The following is an 18,867-nucleotide window of genomic DNA, read 5'->3' as shown; positions in this document are numbered from 1 at the left end:
GCAACGGATGTTTCATGACAATTTTTGTTCACTCAAGATTCAAATAATGAAACATCTAAATGAATAATTGAATCAACAACATCAAAGGCACATACATGCATACCAACTACTCTGAAACAATCCATGCAAAATGTGCTTTACACAAGGTTCATATATCATATCCACTGTTGGGGTCTATATATCCTGGTTGCCACATAACATGGATGACTGCTTTCTGGCCATTATTCATGGTTCCCTAGGATCCGGTCCATGGCACTTTGACCCTTTTGTAAGAGAGGGTGCCTCGAACCGGGAGCAAAGGCTGTCGAACTCCATAGCAAAACTTGAAATGGCGACCAGGGAAAATTGAAGGAGAATGCCCAAATGGCTCCCAACAAAGTTTCAGCGCCTCAAGCCATCGTCAAAGAAGCATCATTGGCGACAGAATCACACACACACACACACACACACACACGCACGACAGTTTGAACCAACACGGCCGATAGAAGCTAGCAATTTATACAGTCTTCCCTCAACGGGAACCGAAAGTGCCTGCCTAAGGAGAAGATTCACGCCATGGAAATCCTGAAAAAGGGCAGTAGAAATGTGGGTTACTAGTTTACTGGAAACAGACAAGATACAGCAGCAGCAACAAGACAGCAAGTTTGCACACTAAAACAGGAACTAAAGCAATGTTCACAACTAAAACAGCCTAAACTACATAAAGAAAATCAATACTAGTGAAAGGCAGGCCCAGTCTAAAATATGCAACGGGCCACACTTCATAAATGAACGAAGTTTCTAGTGATAAACTGGCAATCACTACTTGCTCTTCATATAAATAGACGACGCAAAATACCAAGCACAGGTCGCAGCTGGAATGTTTGCAACGAAACCAATACTGTAGAAGTAAGTGAACTAACAACTGGTGCTGAATTGATAAACACAAACAAGAGCAGATTATTCATGGAGCACATAGGTCCTTCCAGTTTCATTATCACTTGACACACAAAACTGACTATTACTACAACTTAATAATGATACATGGACAACCATGAACAACGACACAAAAATCACATTGTGACATTGCTAATTGCTTTCTAATAATATAATGTGTTACTTTTCCTTTAAAACAAAGTTATATTATCCAAGGAAAATTAGTTCGCAAACAGATATTTTCTCATGAGTATGCATATACATAATTTGAACACGAAAGCCCAACAAAAAATTAGTTCGCAAACTATTGTCGTAGACTGGTCTGGCCAGAAAAGAATTTATCTAACAAAAGCAATAAAAGAAGACACTAACCTTCATTGCTTTTCAGAACCGGGTAAGCAGCCAGAAGGCATTGTCCCCATACCCCCACAGCCTGGGGGCATTGTGAATCCAGATTTGGCACCCCCCATGCATTGGATGTTTGCAATATCCCCAGTGCCTTGCCCAAATACCTGACCACTCATAGCACCATCATCACCCATTGCTCTCATCTGCATTCCTGGATTGCAATACATCTGATCGTTGCATCTGAAATCACACGAGTTCATAACCTGGGCACTGCCAAGAAACCCCCCCTGATCAACACCAGAAACCAAATCGCCGTTCTTCACAGGCCGCTGGTAAGGGAAAGTGCCAATCTCCCCGTCGATTCTCCCCCTGATATCAACAAGCAGGCAGCGGAGCCTGGCAGCCTCGGCCTCAAGTGCCGCGTGATTCTGAAGCTTCTTCAGCAGCTGCTTGTTCAGAGCCTTCAACTGAACCACCTCTTCCTCCAGCAGCGCCGTGTGGGCCTTCTTCTTCTCCCGGTACTTCCTCACGGCTGCGCGGTTGCCAGACGGCCGCTTCTTGGAGGCACCGCTGTTCTCGGCCGGGGAGTCGGCGCCGCCATCGGACGACGCCGAGACGATCTTGGTGTGGACGTGGACGCAGGTGTGGGTGTGTGAACTGTCGTCGACGGGCGGGTTGCAGGTGTGGGTATGAGTGCAGGCAAGGTGCTCTGTGTCGTTGAGGTATTCATCAAAGTAGCTGTCCATGGAGCAGCCACCGCCGGGCAGATCGGCGCCGGTGTCCAGGTACGCCTCTGGGTTGGAGAAATCGAGGTCCCCATCATCCATTGCTACAACCAGCTGCTACCAAGAACGCACACCAGTCACCTGGCAATGGAACAACAGGCATCAATCAGTTCTAGACAAAGGGGAATTCGCACCATAAAAATTATTAAAATTAAAACTAAAAGGGAATTCGCTGCCAAAATTGGATCTCGTCTAGGTGGTGCGCCGCTCCCAAAATTCGTGGAGGTTAACTGGCTGATTGGTTGATTAATAACTGGATCGATGCCGAGAAGCTCATACGTACCTCAGGAAGCAAGGTTGCGGACGGAGCAGGGGCGCGACGAGGTTGGGTAGATGGGAACTGACGGAGATGGCGACGCGCGCGATAGGTGCGCAGCGGAGGGGGCGCGAGTCGCCGGCGGTGAGGCGGCACGGCGGCGGCTCTAGGGCGTGGCGGTGGTGGGTCAGATGTATTTTTCGCAGGACGAGATTCCCCGCAAAAGAAACAAACAAATAAACAAGAGAAGAAAAGGGGCCGTGTCGATTTTGACGATGAAAGGCTAGACGGCCGATTGTCTAGAAGAAAAATAGTATTGTTAGAGACTCTTTTAGCAACCCTTCTATCTTTGATGCCTCTGAATTTGCTCCCTTCTAGTTCACAAAAGATTTACATTATTGATATTATGGTCTTAGAAATGTAGTTTTGACCGCTATTTCTTGTTGTAATATATGTATGATGTCGAGCAAAACCGTAATATTGCAAACAATACTTTTTGAGAGAAATTTATATTTGTAATGTTGAAGTTTTAAATCCAAATAAACAGCATCGCAAGTACAACAACGTGGATGAAGCTAGATCCAAGACGGTTAAGGGAGTATTCGGTTAGCACGTACAACGACGGTGGTTGATTTTGCGGCATGATCTCAAGGCAAGATATCATCCGAACATTCTCGCACTTCATTGAACTTTCCAACTTCACGAGTGCACAGTTGTACGAGCTGATATGAAGATTTATGCCATAGTCACACCTAGACAACAGAGTACGAGGGAGATGCACCACGTAGGTGAAAGGGACAATGTGCATGCCATTATTCTAGTTATCCATTGGTAATTCCGGATGCCTTCTATGCCTATATGTACCAAATTAGGATCCCTAATATGTAGAGTCACAACAAATAATGGATAGAATGATATTAGATAATTCTAAGACATCATTTGCTTGGAGAAGCCTTGCTCTTTTATAAGGTCGTGGGTGCCCCTCTCCACCTCCGTCAATAACCAACATGGACCTCAGGTAGGTCAGATTTTACAAGAGCTTTAAGCAAGTGATGCATTCACTTAGCCTTTTATTTTTGGAAAGGTATTAATTTTATGGACATTTTGACCTCTACAACGTAACGTGATGATGCACAAGGACAACACACAATTTTGGAGTACAAAGTCTGGATGGTGCGCCTCCCGAAAAAACATGGAAGTTAACTGACTGACTGATTGATTAATAACTGGATCGATGCAAAGAAGCTCATACGTAACTCAAGAACCAAGGTTGGCAGACGGAGCAGTGGCTCGACGAGGTGGGGTAGATAGGAACTATCGGCGATGGCGATGGCGACGGCGGTGACACGCTAGAGGCGCGCACCAGAGGGGCTGACGGCGACGGTAAGCAGCGGCACGACGACATCTCTAGGGCATATGGGCGGTGGTGGGTCAGATGTATTTTCCACAGGACAAGATTCCCCACAAAAGAAACAAACAAATGAACAAGAGAAGAAAAGAGGCCATGTCAATTTTGAGGATGGAGACGGGACGGCCGACTTTCTAGAAAATATACATATTGATATTTGGTAGGGACTTTTTAGCAACCTTCCTATCTTCTATGCCTCTGGACTTGCTCCCTTCTGGTTCGCAAAAGGTTTATATCATTGATATGGAGCATAGCTCTAACGGTTAGACTTGTGGTGAAATAAACCCACCTGGGTTTAAGTCCTGGTGATGTTGGTTTAGTGAGAGGAGGAGTTTCGGTCAACTACAAAGGCGTTTGTGGTGACTTTGTCAATCTCAGAATATAATGCCGACTCAGTATATCAAAGGGTCTGTGTGCATGCGTTTGAGTGTATGTGCATATATGTGGGCATCAATGATTTTATTGTATAAAAAAAGCAATTTTTGCTAATATTTTTTGTTCTAATATATGCATGTGTGATGTCGAGATTTTTTTTTTTTTGATTTTCAAGTTCTAATTCTAAATAAACAACATCACATGTACACTGTACCGTGGATGAAGCTAGATCCAAGACTCCACTCTCTTCCAAAATGAAGGGAATACTCTGTTAACACTTATAACGATGGTGATTGTTTTGCAGCATGCCCCCGCAGCAAGAAATCCGTTAAACTTTCTCGCACTTCATTTAGCTTCTCTTCATGATCATGGCTGCACAGTTGTGCGAGCCGATATGTGACAAAGAAGGCCATAATCACACCGACCCGGCATAGTAGAAGGGGGATTCACGATGAATGTGCAAGACAAATGGTGCATGCTATAGTTATAGTTATCCATTGGTAATTCCGAATGCCTTCCACGTCTATACATATCCAATTCGAATCTCTAATATGTAGAGTCACAACAAATAGTGAACATGACGGTACTAGATAATTTTAAGACATCTCTTGCTTGGGGAATCCTTGCTCTTTTATAAGGGGCATGGGTAACACCCTCCCACGATCATTAAGTAGCTTGGACCTCGGGCAGGTCGGAGGTCACGTGAGCTTTAAGCAAGAGTCCTTTTACGGTACATCAAGTATATTAGGGTCGTTGATTTTTGTGATTGAAGGCCTAGATTAACCAACACTACAACAGATTTTCAGTAGTGTATTGATTAATTAGGGGCATTTTAGGTAGTTCACTATGTTCATCAATCTCGTAGGCAGGTTCACGCATGCAATTTTCCTCCCCGCCATGGCCAAGTCTTTCTCCCATCATCCAAGCGTCCTCCAGGCTCCAGACTCCAGTTAAGTATCAGTTCTATGGCTAGCACTCGTCGTGCTACACGTGCGACTTCTCGTTTCGGCCACGGCGAGCTCTCCTTGTGGCCTCGTAAATTTTTTTTTCGAAACGGAGGCAAAAGATTTGTCTCATCCATTAATTAAGCAGAAGAGAATTGCCCAGTTAATCAACAGAAAACTGGGCGAAAACCGTCACAAGCCGTTGAGCGGCACACAAGATATCCCACGCACACCTTTACAAAGAGTGCCTCGTCAAGCTAGAACACAAACATCATCGTCATCACTTCTCCCCAAACAGGCATCATCGCCATCCCTAATCCCCGAGCAAGCGACTCCGACTTCACCGTGGACGAACGTCGAACCAACACTCACCGCAGAGGCTGTGTAGGAAAACATGAAGATCCATGCCAAAACTCAACCACCCGCATTGAGGGCGACGCAGCTCCGACTCTGAAGCAAGATCCAAAGGAGAACTATGCAAGACTGGTGTCGTGGAAGACCACCGAACGGACCACCTGCTGCCTGTCATCGTTGCCACAGGGGCCCGCCGCCGCAGCTCCGACTTCACCACAACAACCAAACCGAGGTAATCCCACGAACACGCCGAAGCCACTGCAGTGTCTCCGACTTCACTTGCCCTATCGTCGTGGCCACAGAAGCCTCGACGCCACACCAACACATACCACCAACCTCCCAACACACCAGCTGGTCCCTCTGACCGGATTGAACTCCAAAATCGATGCCCTCGAGAGGGAAACGACGCCAACACGCCGCCAACGGCCGACCCTCCGGGTCTGGGGTTTCTCCTGGAGCTGTCCCTCACAGAGGAAGAGAGAGCATCCTGCCGACGCCTTCAAGAAGGTTACGGCGTCCACAGACGCCGCCGTCACAGGCTCCGGCCATGGCCAGAGACGGGTTTTCACCCATCCCTCGTAATCCTCCGGTCGACAGCCAATCCGGCATCCCACCTTCCCTTGCTGCATCTCCACATGTCCTCCACCTCGACAGCCAAAAACTGCAGCCTCTTCGCCACATCAGGAAGAGATACCTCGTCTGCAGGTCGCTGCCTAGAGCCGCCACCAGGCCGGACCTGATGCAGAGAGGCCGACAGAGTCTGCCCCTAGCCGCCAGCACAAGATGCGCGCCTGCCGGATCCGCACCGCGCCTCGCCGGCACCCCTGCCAGAGCGCCTGAAACCGCGCCAATGCGCACTGTGCGACCTCGCCACACCTGCGCCGCGAACCGCCGCCCCTTGCCACATCGGACGATCCGCGCGACAGCCTCCGAAGATCTGCGTGCACCGCGCCCTGGTGCTTCCGTCGCGGCCTCGAGTGACCGCGTCGCTCCTTGCCGTCGTGAGATCGACGAACCCCTTGACGGCGTCCCTGAATGCCAGATCCCGTGCCGCTTGAGGCCGCCACGAGCCAACCGACGCGCCGCCCCTCCGCTCGGACCACCGGGGCCTCGTCAGCCCGCGCCGGAACTTCGCCAGATCGCGCCGGAGCCACGCTCGCACGCCCGCCCAAGGCCGCCACGCCACCATGCCAGATGCGCCCTTGCGCCTTGCGGAGAGATGCCCCGCCGCCGCCCTCCCTGGAGCCTGGCCGGGCTTTGCCGGCGGCCTCCTCAGGCGGCGGCGAGGTGAGGGGGTGGAGGGAGGTTGGAAGGAGGCGGCGGCCGAGGGGTTCCCCCCGTGCCGCCAGAGAGAGGCGACGCGGGGGTGGATTGTGCACTCGTAATTTTGGATAGGGTGCGAGTGCGAGGTTCCTTGGGGGGAACTTAACGCTGGCACCAGCACCACTGCTTGCCGTGTTCACATACGGTGTGGCCCAAGGTACGTCGAAGTTGATGTCGAGCATCGCGCTTGCCGGACACGTCGTGCTCTTGCTCGAGGCCTGCTGACCCACAAGTATAGGAAATCACAACAGTCTTCAAGGGTAGTATTTCACCCAAATTTATTGATTCGACACAAGGAGAGTCCAAAAATATTTGCGGTTTGCTTGTTGGGATCCTATTAATTATGGGTTTATAATCAGTTTATTTATGAATATTATTTGAGTCTTCTCTGAAATCTTTTATGCATGATTGTTATAGATTTGCATTTCTCTCCGATCTATCAATTTGGTTTGGCCAACTAGATTGATTTATCTTGCAATGGGAGAGGTGCTTTGTGATTGGTTCGATCTTGCAATGCTCAATCCCAGTGACAGAAAGGGACATCACACGTATTTGTATCGTTGCCGTTAAGGATAAAAAGATGGGGTTTATTCATATTGATTGGGTTTACTTTGTCTATATCATGTCATCTTTCTTAAGGCATTACTTCGTTTTTACTAACTTAATACCCTAGATGCATGCTGGATAGCGGTCGATGGGTGGAGTAATAATAGTAGATGCAGACAGGAGTTGGTCTACCACGTGATGCCTATATACATGATCATTGCCTTAAATATCGTCATAACTATTCAGTTTTCTATCTATTGCCCAACAGTAATTTGTTTACCCACCGTATGCTTATGTTCAAGAGAGAAGCCTCTAGTGAAAACTATGGTTCCCGGGTCTACTTTTATCACATATAAAATCCAAAAATATATTGCTGCAATTTATTTACCGTTATTTTATTTTACCTATCTACCACTACGAGGTTTGATCCTTGCAAATAACTGCCGAGGGGATTGATAACCCCCTTGATTGTGTTGGGTGCAAGTGTTTGCTTTTGTGTGTGTAGGTGCTGCTAATGAGGTTGTGCGTGGTTCTTCTACTGGATTGATAACCTTGGTTCGTAACTGAGAGAAATACTTATCTCTATTGTAATGCTTCATTCTCTCCTCTTCGAGAAAATCCCAACACAGCTCACAAGTAGCACTGCTGCCCAGGTTCCGCCTCGAGACGGCGACTCTTCTTCTCGAAAGTCCTCTCTTGATTTTTTCTAGGTCAAAACCCTCATATAGCAGAAGATGAGCACCGGAGGCTAGCTGTGGGCCCCACAAGGCACCAGGGCGCCCAGGGGTGGCTCCGCCCTGTTGCCTTGTGACAACTAGTGGGCCCCCCTCTGGTATTTCTTTGCTCCGGTATTTTATATATATATTCAATATCATAAATTCTCCGTGAAGTTTCAAGTCATTTAGAGCTCTGTAGAATAGGTATCTCTGCTATAGCTTTTTCAGGTCCAGAATTCCAGCTGCCGGTAACCTCCCTCTTCATATAATCTGGCAAATTAAGAGAGAAAAGAAATTAGGATTGCATCACAAAGTGTAATAAATGATCAAAAATATTATAAATATCAGTAAAAAAGCATGATGCAAAATGGATGTACCAGCGGCTGGATGAACCCTTGTCTCTCTCGATCGTCTCTCTGTCTCTTTCTCAACGTGTCAGTTGGACGGGCCGCTCCCCTCATTGATATGGTTGGGTTAGCAATCCGGGACCGATGGAAGCTTGATGCGACCTTTGACACCGCGAATAGTGTTCCCAATCTTTGAAAGTACGAGGTCCACCGATGCAATCACCATGGGAACAACATGTACACCCTACAAGAGGAAGTACATGGCTCTGAAATAAATCTCACACCAAAATCACAAAGCCTCAATAGACCCGCCGGAGACACACCTCCACACGTCCTCCGACGATACTAGATACACCACTAGGATGGGGCTAGGTCGGGAGAACCTTATTTCATTTTCAAAGAGCCGCCCTCGCCTCGCCTTCCTGAGCAGGACACAAACCCTAACAAAACTCAAAGAAACATTTAAAAATGGACTTCCAGTGGCAAGGGTCAGGATCAACCGCGCACCCATTTTCCTAAGGCCACAGGAGACGAGCCAGATCACCGCCGCCGCCGACGGGTGGCAGAAACCCTAGCCACCTTTTCCCTTAGGAGGAGAGACAAAGGGCTGGGGGAGGACAGACGCCTCTGAGTTTTCGAACAAAAGGTGCTAACAGTTTTTTTAATCATCCGATTTCTAATAAAGAAAATTAATGCAACCACTTCTATCTTCTATGCATGTGCAGTTACTCCCTTCGGTTCATAAAAGATTTAAGCTTACATGTCGATACGGTCTTCAAGATGCAGTTTGACCACTATCTATTTGTAGTAATATACGACCGATACCTGATAAATTACAGTATTAAAAAATACACTTTGATATAAATATATACTTGTGAATAAAAAATCTAAATAAATGACGTCGAAGGTCAGAGTTTGTAAAAGAGTTAAATACACCGGAGGTGCCTAAACTTGTCCTGCACGGTTAGTTTGGTGCCTAAAGTTGCAAAATACATAAAATTAGTGCCCGGACTTGTCCAGTCGTGCAAATACGGTGCCTCCTTCCGTATTCAAACATACGCCCTGCCCACGTGAAGTTCCAGCATTGCAGTGGCCCACATGTAAGTGGATACGTGCAGGGAGGAATTATTTTGCAGAAACATCCCATGTATTTTATTTAATCATGTAGGAAAGTCCTCAAATACAGTGTATGCTAGAGAGAAATAACATGAAAAAAATCTCCATGACGGTGTTTAGAACCTGCACCTCCAGGTTACCAAACGTCACGATCTGCCCACGTGGGCAAACTATCCGGTATGTACAAGTAATAGCTAGAAAATTATGTAGACCAATTCCACGTGTTGCTTTGCAATTTTTCTGATGCGTAATCTATCGGTTTTATTTTTTACCTTTTTCCAAGTTCCTGTTTAATTTTATGACACGCAAATTTCCCATATAAAAAATACAATAATTATCGATATGCAGTTACTATTTATTTTTTATCTTTTCATTGTGTACTTTGAAGAGGTAAAATTAACTTTTTCAAAAATATATGTGGATTTAAAAGTTTCAACAAATATTTAAGATTATTGTATAAATTTATATATCTTCATTCCAGACCAGAAGGATACATGATTATGGTGTATCTTCATTGTATTTCCGAAATACAAAATTATTAAACAATTGACAACATTGTATTTTTTTGAAATTATTCAACATATATGAACATTACTGTGTAATAATAGTAAATTCTAGAAATGTATCAAAACATGTCAACCGTGTTTGTAGAATTGTAAGGAAAATTTTACACAAAAAAAAAACTCTATGGACATATTCTAAAACATGTTGAACCTGACAAATTTCGAAAACATGTTATACCTTTTGAATACATGTGAAACATTTTCCAAAAACATGAAATGCACTATCGCTTTCTTTTAAGTTCATGGCAGTTGTAACTTTTTCTTGCATTTCTTCTTTCAAGAGGTAAAAACAATATCAAAGACAAAAAATAAACATAAACTTGAAAAATAAAAATAAAACTTGTGTGGGCCCAAACGAGTACCATATATAAAAGAATAGCTTGAAGAGGTACATAGCAGCCAAAGCGGATTTTCGGAGCACGGTGGCCACTGGGTATTTTTTTAAAGGTTAAAAACTGTCACTTAAAAGTTCAGCTTTTTTCACACCAGAAACGTATGCACGTGCTCTGACTGTCAAATTTCATATGAAATTATGTTATATTATGCCCTGCAATAAAGACAAAATTCCTGACAAATAACAAGCAAAATTTTGCATGTATGTATATTTTTGGTATCTCTCACATACAAACGCGAATTTTGATGAAAATTCGCACAATATATTACACTTCTATGTGTGCACGTATAAAAGATTTTGGAATTTTTTTTAGTTGTAAAAATCCAATTCTCTGAACTTAAGAGAAACTGGCACAATATGCCCGTGCTCCAAGCCTTTTGCACAGCAACACCGTATATATAATTCGACCTCATGAAAGTCCACTGTGCATATTTTGGCGTGGTGGATAGCCTATGCGTACAATACAATCTGGGACCGTGAGATCTCAGCATGGATTCTAAAGCATGCAATTTATTTTTTACTATTGGCTTTCATACGTGATTAAATAAAATATGAGGCGACTCCTCACGCGTAGGCTACCTAGCTCCTCCCCTGCTCTCAGCCACTTACATGTGGCCCACCGCCATGCTGTCACTCCATGCCGGCATAGCGTACGCGGAAGGAGGCACCGTATTTGCACAACCAGACAAGTTCGAGCACCAGTTTCATGTATTTTACAACTGTAGGCACCAAACTGACCGCACCGTAACAAAACTCAAAGAAACATTTAAAAATGGACTCCCAGTGGCAAGGGTCAGGATTAACCGCGCACCTCCGATGGGTGGCAGAAACCCTAGCCACCTTTTCCCTTAGGAGGAGAGACAAAGGGCTGGGGGAGGACGGACGCCTGTGAGTTTTCGAACAAAAGGTGCTAACAGTTTTTTTAATCATCCGATTCCTAATAAAGAAAATTAATGCAACCACTTCTATCTTCTATGCATGTGCAGTTACTCCCTTCGGTTCATAAAAGATTTAAGCTTACATGTTGATACGGTCTTCAAGATGCAGTTTGACCACTATCTATTTGTAGTAATATACGACCGATACCTGATAAATTACAGTATTAAAAATACACTTTGATATAAATATATACTTGTGATTAAAAAATCTAAATAAATGACGTCGAAGGTCAGAGTTTGTAAAATATGAACGAAGCTATATCATGAGGTCACCACTTGGTGAACTTGAGAGAATATTAATTCGATTATCCCGTATCACATTGTGACTTATTTATACAGTTGACCTCTCAGAGACTGATCTGCCCAACATGCTCTCATATCATCCACCTTCCCATGGTGATCCTTAGTAGGCAGCCATGCGGCGGTATGACGATGCAAACCATGGCCCCGTCGAGGTGGCAGAGTAGGAATGAGATGCACACCGCATATGAAAAGCATGTGGTGCAGGTTCTATTTTGAGTTATCTATTGGTAATTCCTGGTGCCTTCTAATCCTACACCTATCAAATTCAAATCCTTAGTGCGCATAAACACGACAAAAACACACATAATGATATTAGATAATTCTAAGACCAAACTAAATGACAGTCTGGGTATTCATCTTTGCTTAGGGAAGCCTTGCTCTTTACAAGAGACTTGGATAGTACGCAGTGATATAAACGTACTGGCCCTCTAGTAGATAAATAGCCGAGAGTTTCTTTGTTAGGATTTGGTCTTCAGGTAGGTGGAGGCTATGATACCTTTAAATAAACCTACATTTACTTGCCTTTTCTTTTCAAAAGGCGTAGTTTGATTGATATTTTGACTGCATCAAGATGTTGTACCTACTGAACACACAATTTTATAGTACAAAGTTCATGAAAAATAAAGCCCAACGCTCGACGTTCCATCCTCAGAAACAAAAGGCAAGCCGCTAAAACCAACGTCATCTAGTAAATTACCATGCGGCGATCACACCAGTGCTTATAACATAAAATCATAGCTTTGGTGTCAGGTGAAGGATTCCTTTAAATTTAGGTAGCCCAAGATCTTTTGTTTGTAGTTAACAAAGCCACTGACCTAACATGAACTGAAGCAAATATCGTCAATTAATGATTTTATTAGGAAGAAACAAGAGCAGCCCATACTGAAGACTAAATCATAATGATTCTAACAACAACATGAACATCAACTTCTATACCAAACTATTCTTGCAAGTCAAACAACTGGACGTCATATCTGGTACACGTAATAAATTATCATGTTGGCCATCACATCAATGCCCAGAGCAAAAAAAAAAAATCATAGTTTTGGTGTCACGCGCATGACTCAATTTGCATTTAGGTAGTTCACGCCCTCCAGTTTGTAGTTACGAGTGCTACCCGCCGAGCATGACCTGAAGTCGATATCACCAGCAAATCATATTGATCTTCTAGACTAAGCTCGATGAATATCCTAACATTAACATGAACATCAAGTTACGTATTAAGAGCTATTATCTCAAATAAAAAACTAATTGGACGTCACATCATATACACTAATTTGTGCTAGGGAACAATCTCAATAATATGACATCAAAAATAATTGGACGTCATATCATATACACTAACTTCTGGTTCGGAACAATCTCAATAATTTGGGAGCTAGGTTGACAAATAACAAGACAGCCTTGAATTATGTTCACACCAACGCGACACACTTGTAGATTGCCGTTCCTCGGTTAGTCATCCACGTGCTCTTGTATCCCTATGTTGGCAGCCAATCAGCCATGCAAGAAAAGTTCATCCCAAGCCAATAGAGTGCAGCTTGTCGCCCTCAGCCAAGAAAGTATCATAATGTTCAATCCAGAAGATGTTTTGAGGGCATGGCATACATGACAGCCGGATCAAAATTCGAAAGGACATGGCATGGTGAGAATAGTTATTGATCGGGCAACAAAGTAGGAGAGGAGATGCACGAGGATTTTTCAGATTGAGGAATGGTGGTTGTAATTAACTCCGATTATCAGTCGATAATCCATAGTGCCTTGTATAATGATCTTGGTGTGGGCGTGGATACTGGTGTCGGTGCGGGAAGGAGGGTTGCAGGTAGGGGTGTGAGTGCCTGCAAGGTGCTCTGTGTCCTTAGGATGTCATAGAAGTAGTACTATTGCAATCCACAACGTTGCTCAGTGCTAAGTTGTTTGCCTAGAGCATTGTGCCTTGCACTTAGCAAAGACAATGGAATACCGAGTGCAAGCAAAAAAGAACCTGGCAAAAGAATGAACTTGCCAAAACGTGCACTTTGCCCAGTATGTCCGAAAAAGAACTTGGCAAGATACACAAGGGACACATGTTCTGGTCGCGGCGGTTGATGAAAGGGTTGACGAGGTTGGCTTTTTTCTGAGTACTAGTATATCACAAGAAGAACTAGGCAAAGCCTTGGCGTTTTGGTGTTTCCCCCCTTTGTCAAGTTCTATATACGCAGCATTAGGCAAAGCATTTTAAATATTTTTACTTTTCTCCCCCCTTTGCCGAGATCCATATATGTAGCACCCGACAAAGCATTTTTTATATTTTTTGTTTTTATTTTCATTTATTTTCTTTCTCTCTTTGTCAAGTTCCTTATATGTGGTTGTCCATGGAAGAGCTAGCGACAGTCAGATCGGCGACGGTGGCCGAGCACTGATAAGTCTCTGGGTTGGAGAAATCAAGGTTCCCATCATCCATTGCCGCAACTAGCTACCAAGAACACACACCGGTCACTTTTCAGTGAAACAACGGGCATCAAATTCCATGGTTTGCCACTTAAATTCCCCAACATCTCGGTACTAGAGAAAGCGGAACTCGCCACCAAGATTGGATCTAGTCTAGATGGTGTACTGCTCTAAAAATTTGAGGTTAACTGTTAGTTTGGGTTTAAGTAATCAATCACTAGAACGATGCAGAAAAGCTCATGCATACCTCCTTTTTAGAGAAGCTCATGCACACCTCCTATGTTGCGGACGTAACAGGGTTCGATGGGTAGGGGTGCTGCAAGGTGCCATCGGTAATGCTAAGCTATGGCACATGCGGCAGCTCTAGGGCAGGGCAGTGGTGGGTTAGATGTATTTTTGAAAGCATCTAGTGACTCTTGTTCATCTTTTGATGGACGTGTTCCGTGCTCAGGACTATCTTGCCCGAACTTCAAGACAACCAAGTGATCTTGCTGTGAGGCCTGACCTCATCCACGTTACACTTCTCTAATGGACTAAGTCCCTCTACTTTAGTGCTAATTAGCATTTCCTCACTACATTTGGCCTGAGGAGATAACCATTGTACATATAGTTGACGAGATTCATTAATATAGAGCACACTACTCCTCTGTTCCTCTATGCCATTTTAGTTTCTGTAGTTTTGTGTCTTGGTGAGATCGATTACTTCCTTTAGATGTTTGTTTCACAACCCTTGGACCAGACTCACCCGCAAAGGTTGCCAGACATTTCATGGTCTGGCAGATGAGTCAGTGGTCCAGTAGTACATTGAGGTGGACAGAGACGGTTAAACTTGACGATCGTGGGCATGTGATTTTCCATGGGCTATGATTTTCGTCACTTGGGCTGTTAGCAGGACCGCACTTGCCAAAATAGTTTCCATTGTTTGTCAAAACAGATGCTCTCATTTGTCTGATGAATTTGGTACTGACGCTCTAAGCTTAGACGTTTCCTGTCCCCCCGAATCATGCAACACTCGTGGTGTCTAAATGCTCTGAATCAATCTCTGGATCGAATGGATAAAAGCTCGCGACGCATACTTCAGTAACAAAAAGATGAGAAGAAATGAGTCACCCCGATTTTTAGGAATTAAAGTAGTGATACAATTATTCTATTTTTTTATTATTATAGTAAATAAAATCAAACAACCCTTCTATACCCACACAACAATTACACCCACAAACCAATAGAAGTAGAATGTTCAAGACATTAAGATATAATGTGATATGGTCTTTCAAATGTCATTTTGGCCACTATTTTCTCACAGTAGCATACGTATGGTACTTAGTAAACCATGGTATCATTTAAAATAGTTTTGAAGACATTATGTGTATATGTGTGTGCATGAGCATGTGGTGTATCGTTATGCACAATTTGAACCCAATTGTTCTTTGTGTCACGTATAACATCATTCCTAAATTCAAAAACATATTCTTCATCCTTTTCATGCCTTGCCTCTTATTCTATTCATGGGGAAACACCAACTTATGCCTCCCCACCACATCGTGCTGGACACTAGAATGCCCATCAACATGATGGAGTCTCCTCTAATGGGTGGGAAGTTGTTTGTCCACTAGTTCAAAGAAGCTATCAATGGAATGAACAAAAACGTCATATGGTCGCTGCTCTACTATACTGGGCAGCCATAAGACCACCACTAAAGGATCCCTCGTCTGGCCTCAACTGAAAGTCTGCTAAAGGGCATCAATACACTCATCAGTGGAAGTACACCACTAGTGGGAAGGTGACCATAAGTACGTGGAAACTAGTCGATATAGGGGTAATCTACAATAGTGATTCATTTGTGATTCCTGGTGCCTTCTTTTCCTAGACCTACAAACTCAAATCCATAGCATGTAGAGACACAACAAATAATGGACGGATTGGAATTGGATAATTCTGAAACAAACAAGTAAGATGACAAATAAGCTATTCGCCGTTTTCTTAGAGAAGTGTTGCTTTTTAAAAGAGAACTGTGCAGTAGGCAATGACATAGAGCTGAATAGTCCTCCAGTAGATCAGCAGGCGAGAAACCTTTATTATGTGGTTGGTCCTAAGGTTGGTTGCAAGCCATGAGAGCCTTAAACTAATGCATTTAATTGCCTTCTATTTTTGAAAAGGAAAAAAAAAGCATTGATCATTTCTTTGCTTCAAAACGACGCACCTAGACAATAGACAATGTATTAATACAAACTTCAAGAAGAAGAAAGCCCAACCAATCATCTTCTTTTTTTTTTGCAGGAAAAACTTCCTATCTATTCAGCAAACATCATGGCTGTACAAAAAATACGATAAGTAAAAAGAATTACATCCATATTCGTAGACCACCTTGTGACGACTACAAGCACTGGAGCGACCGTCATTGCCCCTCCCTAATCGGAGCAGTCAAATCTTGTTGTAGTAGACAGTCGGAAAGTCGTTGTGCTAAGGCCTCAAAGGACCAGCGCACCAGAACAACAACAACCGCTAATGAAGAGAAGCGTAGATCGAAAGGATCCAACTTGTATGAATGTAGACGAACGAAGATGGGATCCACTGAAAACAAGAAACGATCAAATCCCGCAAGATCCGTCGAAGGCACACCTTCACACGCCCTCCAACAACGCGAGATACGCCGCCTGGACGGGGGCTAGGCGGGAAGAACCTTGTTCCATCTTTAGGGAGTCGTTGTCGCCTCGCCTCGCCTTCCCGAGAAGGACACAAATCCTAAACAGACAAAAAAGAAACGCCTATAAACAAAGCATGAGCATCCCGCAGGCAAGGGCCTGGATCCACCGCGCCACCATGGTCCTAAGGCCATAAGAAACAAGGCAGATCGGCGGCGGCGCCAATGGGAGGCGGGGAAACCCTAAACTCCTTGGAGCCTTTCTTTGTTTGTGGGAAAAAAGAAAACCCGACCGTCTCCATATCTCATTCTTCAGCCCTCATAGAAAGAAAAGTGAGCCAAGTAAAAGAAATGTTATCTAGTAAATTATCATGTGGTGATCGCATCAATTCTCGGAGCACAAAATTGTCATTTTGGTGTCACGTGAAGGATTCCATTCGCATGAGGCGGCCGCGTGGAAGGTCTTCGCGGCGGCGGAGGGCTAGTGGCGGGAAACCCTATCCCCTGCTCGCGCTCATTCAATGGGGGAAATGAGAAAATGGTTATGTTTGTTGCGGGAGCTGTGGGGAGTAGGATCGAATCGGTAAGTGAGTGGCAAGCTGGGTAATTTCGCTTAGAAGTTGGTCTGGCAAGCATGGAAGTTGGTGTTACCATGCTGTGGAAAATGCACTATGATGAATCTCTAGCTTTTCAAAATCTACTCTGAGCAGGCGACCTTTGGTCTAGATTATGCTTTTCCAAAGCAGGGGTTAGCTTAGAAGCCAAACCAAACGGACCCTTAGATAATTCATGCCCATCTGTTTGTAATTACGAATGCCACCCACTAACATGAACTCACCGGATGATTTTATTCAGAAGTAACAAGGGCAAAAAATACTGAATTTCCATATAAAACTAAAGGAAAGCCTAACTGTAACATGAGCATGAGCTTCCATCAACAAACTATTTTGCAAGTCACATAACTAGACATTAGATCGTATACCCTAATTTTTTGTGACTTACTTGCATAGTCATTGTTTTTCAATTCTTTTGATTGAAACACACACTTCGAATAAACACACGGAAGCGTGCACAAGCTTTTGGACGTGAATATTTTGTGTCAGACTAAATGCGCCGGTTGTAAGAGTATGAAAGAGAGGAATAGAGTTGTGTGACTGTACTACTCATCCCTCTGTAGTGGAATAGAGTTGTAGAAAGTGGTGACATCGGGACAGCAGCGTTGCTTTGGCAGCTGGCGTAGACGAGATTTTTAGACGAGACACACGAGGGCGGCATGCACATCCGTAAGTACGCCCCGCTTTGTCTGCAGGCTGCACTTCGAGCCTATATAAAGCCTTGATAAAGCAAAGCACGCAAGGCAAGCTAGCTGATAAACCCAAGCAGCAGCTAGGATCTCAATCACCATGGCAGGCACCACCAAGGTCGCAGTGGTTTTGGGCATTGTTCTAGTTTTTCTGCAGGTGTTGTGCGCCGTTTCCGGGCGGCCCACTGTCACAGAAGGCAAGTTTGAACTTCGACAGAACGTCCCGGCGACAATGACGGTGAACGGCTTCCAGCAAGGAGAGACGGGCGGCGGGCCGGCGTCGTGCGACGGTCAGTTCCACAGCGACGACGACTTCGTGGTGTCGCTCTCGTCGGAGTGGTACGCCAACGGGGCCCGGTGCGGCAAGTTCATCCGCCTCGCCAACTCAGGCAACATTCACATAAACGCCATGGTCGTCGACGAGTGCGCCGGCTGCGATAACGAGGTCGGCGCGTCGATCCATATCTGGAAGAACTACAGTCTTGACCCCAGTGTCGGGCAGGTGGACATCAAATGGTCCGACGTGCCGGACGAGGCCTAACTCAAACTAAAACTTAAACATGCATGCATGCATGCATCCATGGTGTCAGTCCATTGGTGGATCGAGTTATTTGCTTTCAAGTCTGTATTTGTAACTGGGGTATGCCTTAGCCCCTTAATGTCTCAGCGTCGTTACTATTTGCCCGGCCGTCTTCGGAGCAGAGTACGTATGTAGCTGAATAATAATGTAAATAAAGTATTCCCTTCGTGCAGCCCCGTATCATGTTTCTTTTAGCATGTTATAGGGTTATTGCCTTAGGCGTGGTGAATTGCTTTATACTATAAAGTGGGAAGAAATCATGTTTCGAGGAGTTGACAATGG

At 44.5% G+C, this 18,867-nt stretch overlaps 2 protein-coding genes across 2 annotated transcripts; one reads left to right on the top strand and one right to left on the bottom strand.

Annotated features, from left to right (window-relative positions):
• Positions 1-44: 44 nt before the first annotated feature.
• On the bottom strand, positions 45-2,589 carry LOC123119178 (basic leucine zipper 23). The gene is made up of 3 exons (XM_044538886.1): positions 2,332-2,589; positions 1,288-2,129; positions 45-564 (listed from the first exon to the last, which is right to left on the bottom strand). Exon 2 carries the CDS (start codon positions 2,088-2,090, stop codon positions 1,290-1,292), a length of 801 nt encoding a protein of 266 aa, XP_044394821.1. The 5' UTR covers positions 2,091-2,129; positions 2,332-2,589; the 3' UTR covers positions 45-564; positions 1,288-1,289.
• A 15,511-nt stretch (positions 2,590-18,100) lies between these two features.
• Positions 18,101-18,588, top strand: LOC123124141 (putative ripening-related protein 7). Its single transcript, XM_044544821.1, has one exon. The coding sequence runs from the start codon at positions 18,106-18,108 to the stop codon at positions 18,544-18,546; it is 441 nt and encodes a 146-aa protein (XP_044400756.1). The 5' UTR covers positions 18,101-18,105; the 3' UTR covers positions 18,547-18,588.
• Positions 18,589-18,867: the final 279 nt, after the last annotated feature.

This window comes from Triticum aestivum, chromosome 5D (assembly GCF_018294505.1).
Source record: "Triticum aestivum cultivar Chinese Spring chromosome 5D, IWGSC CS RefSeq v2.1, whole genome shotgun sequence".
NCBI lineage: Eukaryota > Viridiplantae > Streptophyta > Magnoliopsida > Poales > Poaceae > Triticum > Triticum aestivum.
The sequence above is the reverse complement of the archived record's forward strand: the minus strand, read 5'-3'. Positions and strand labels throughout refer to the sequence as shown.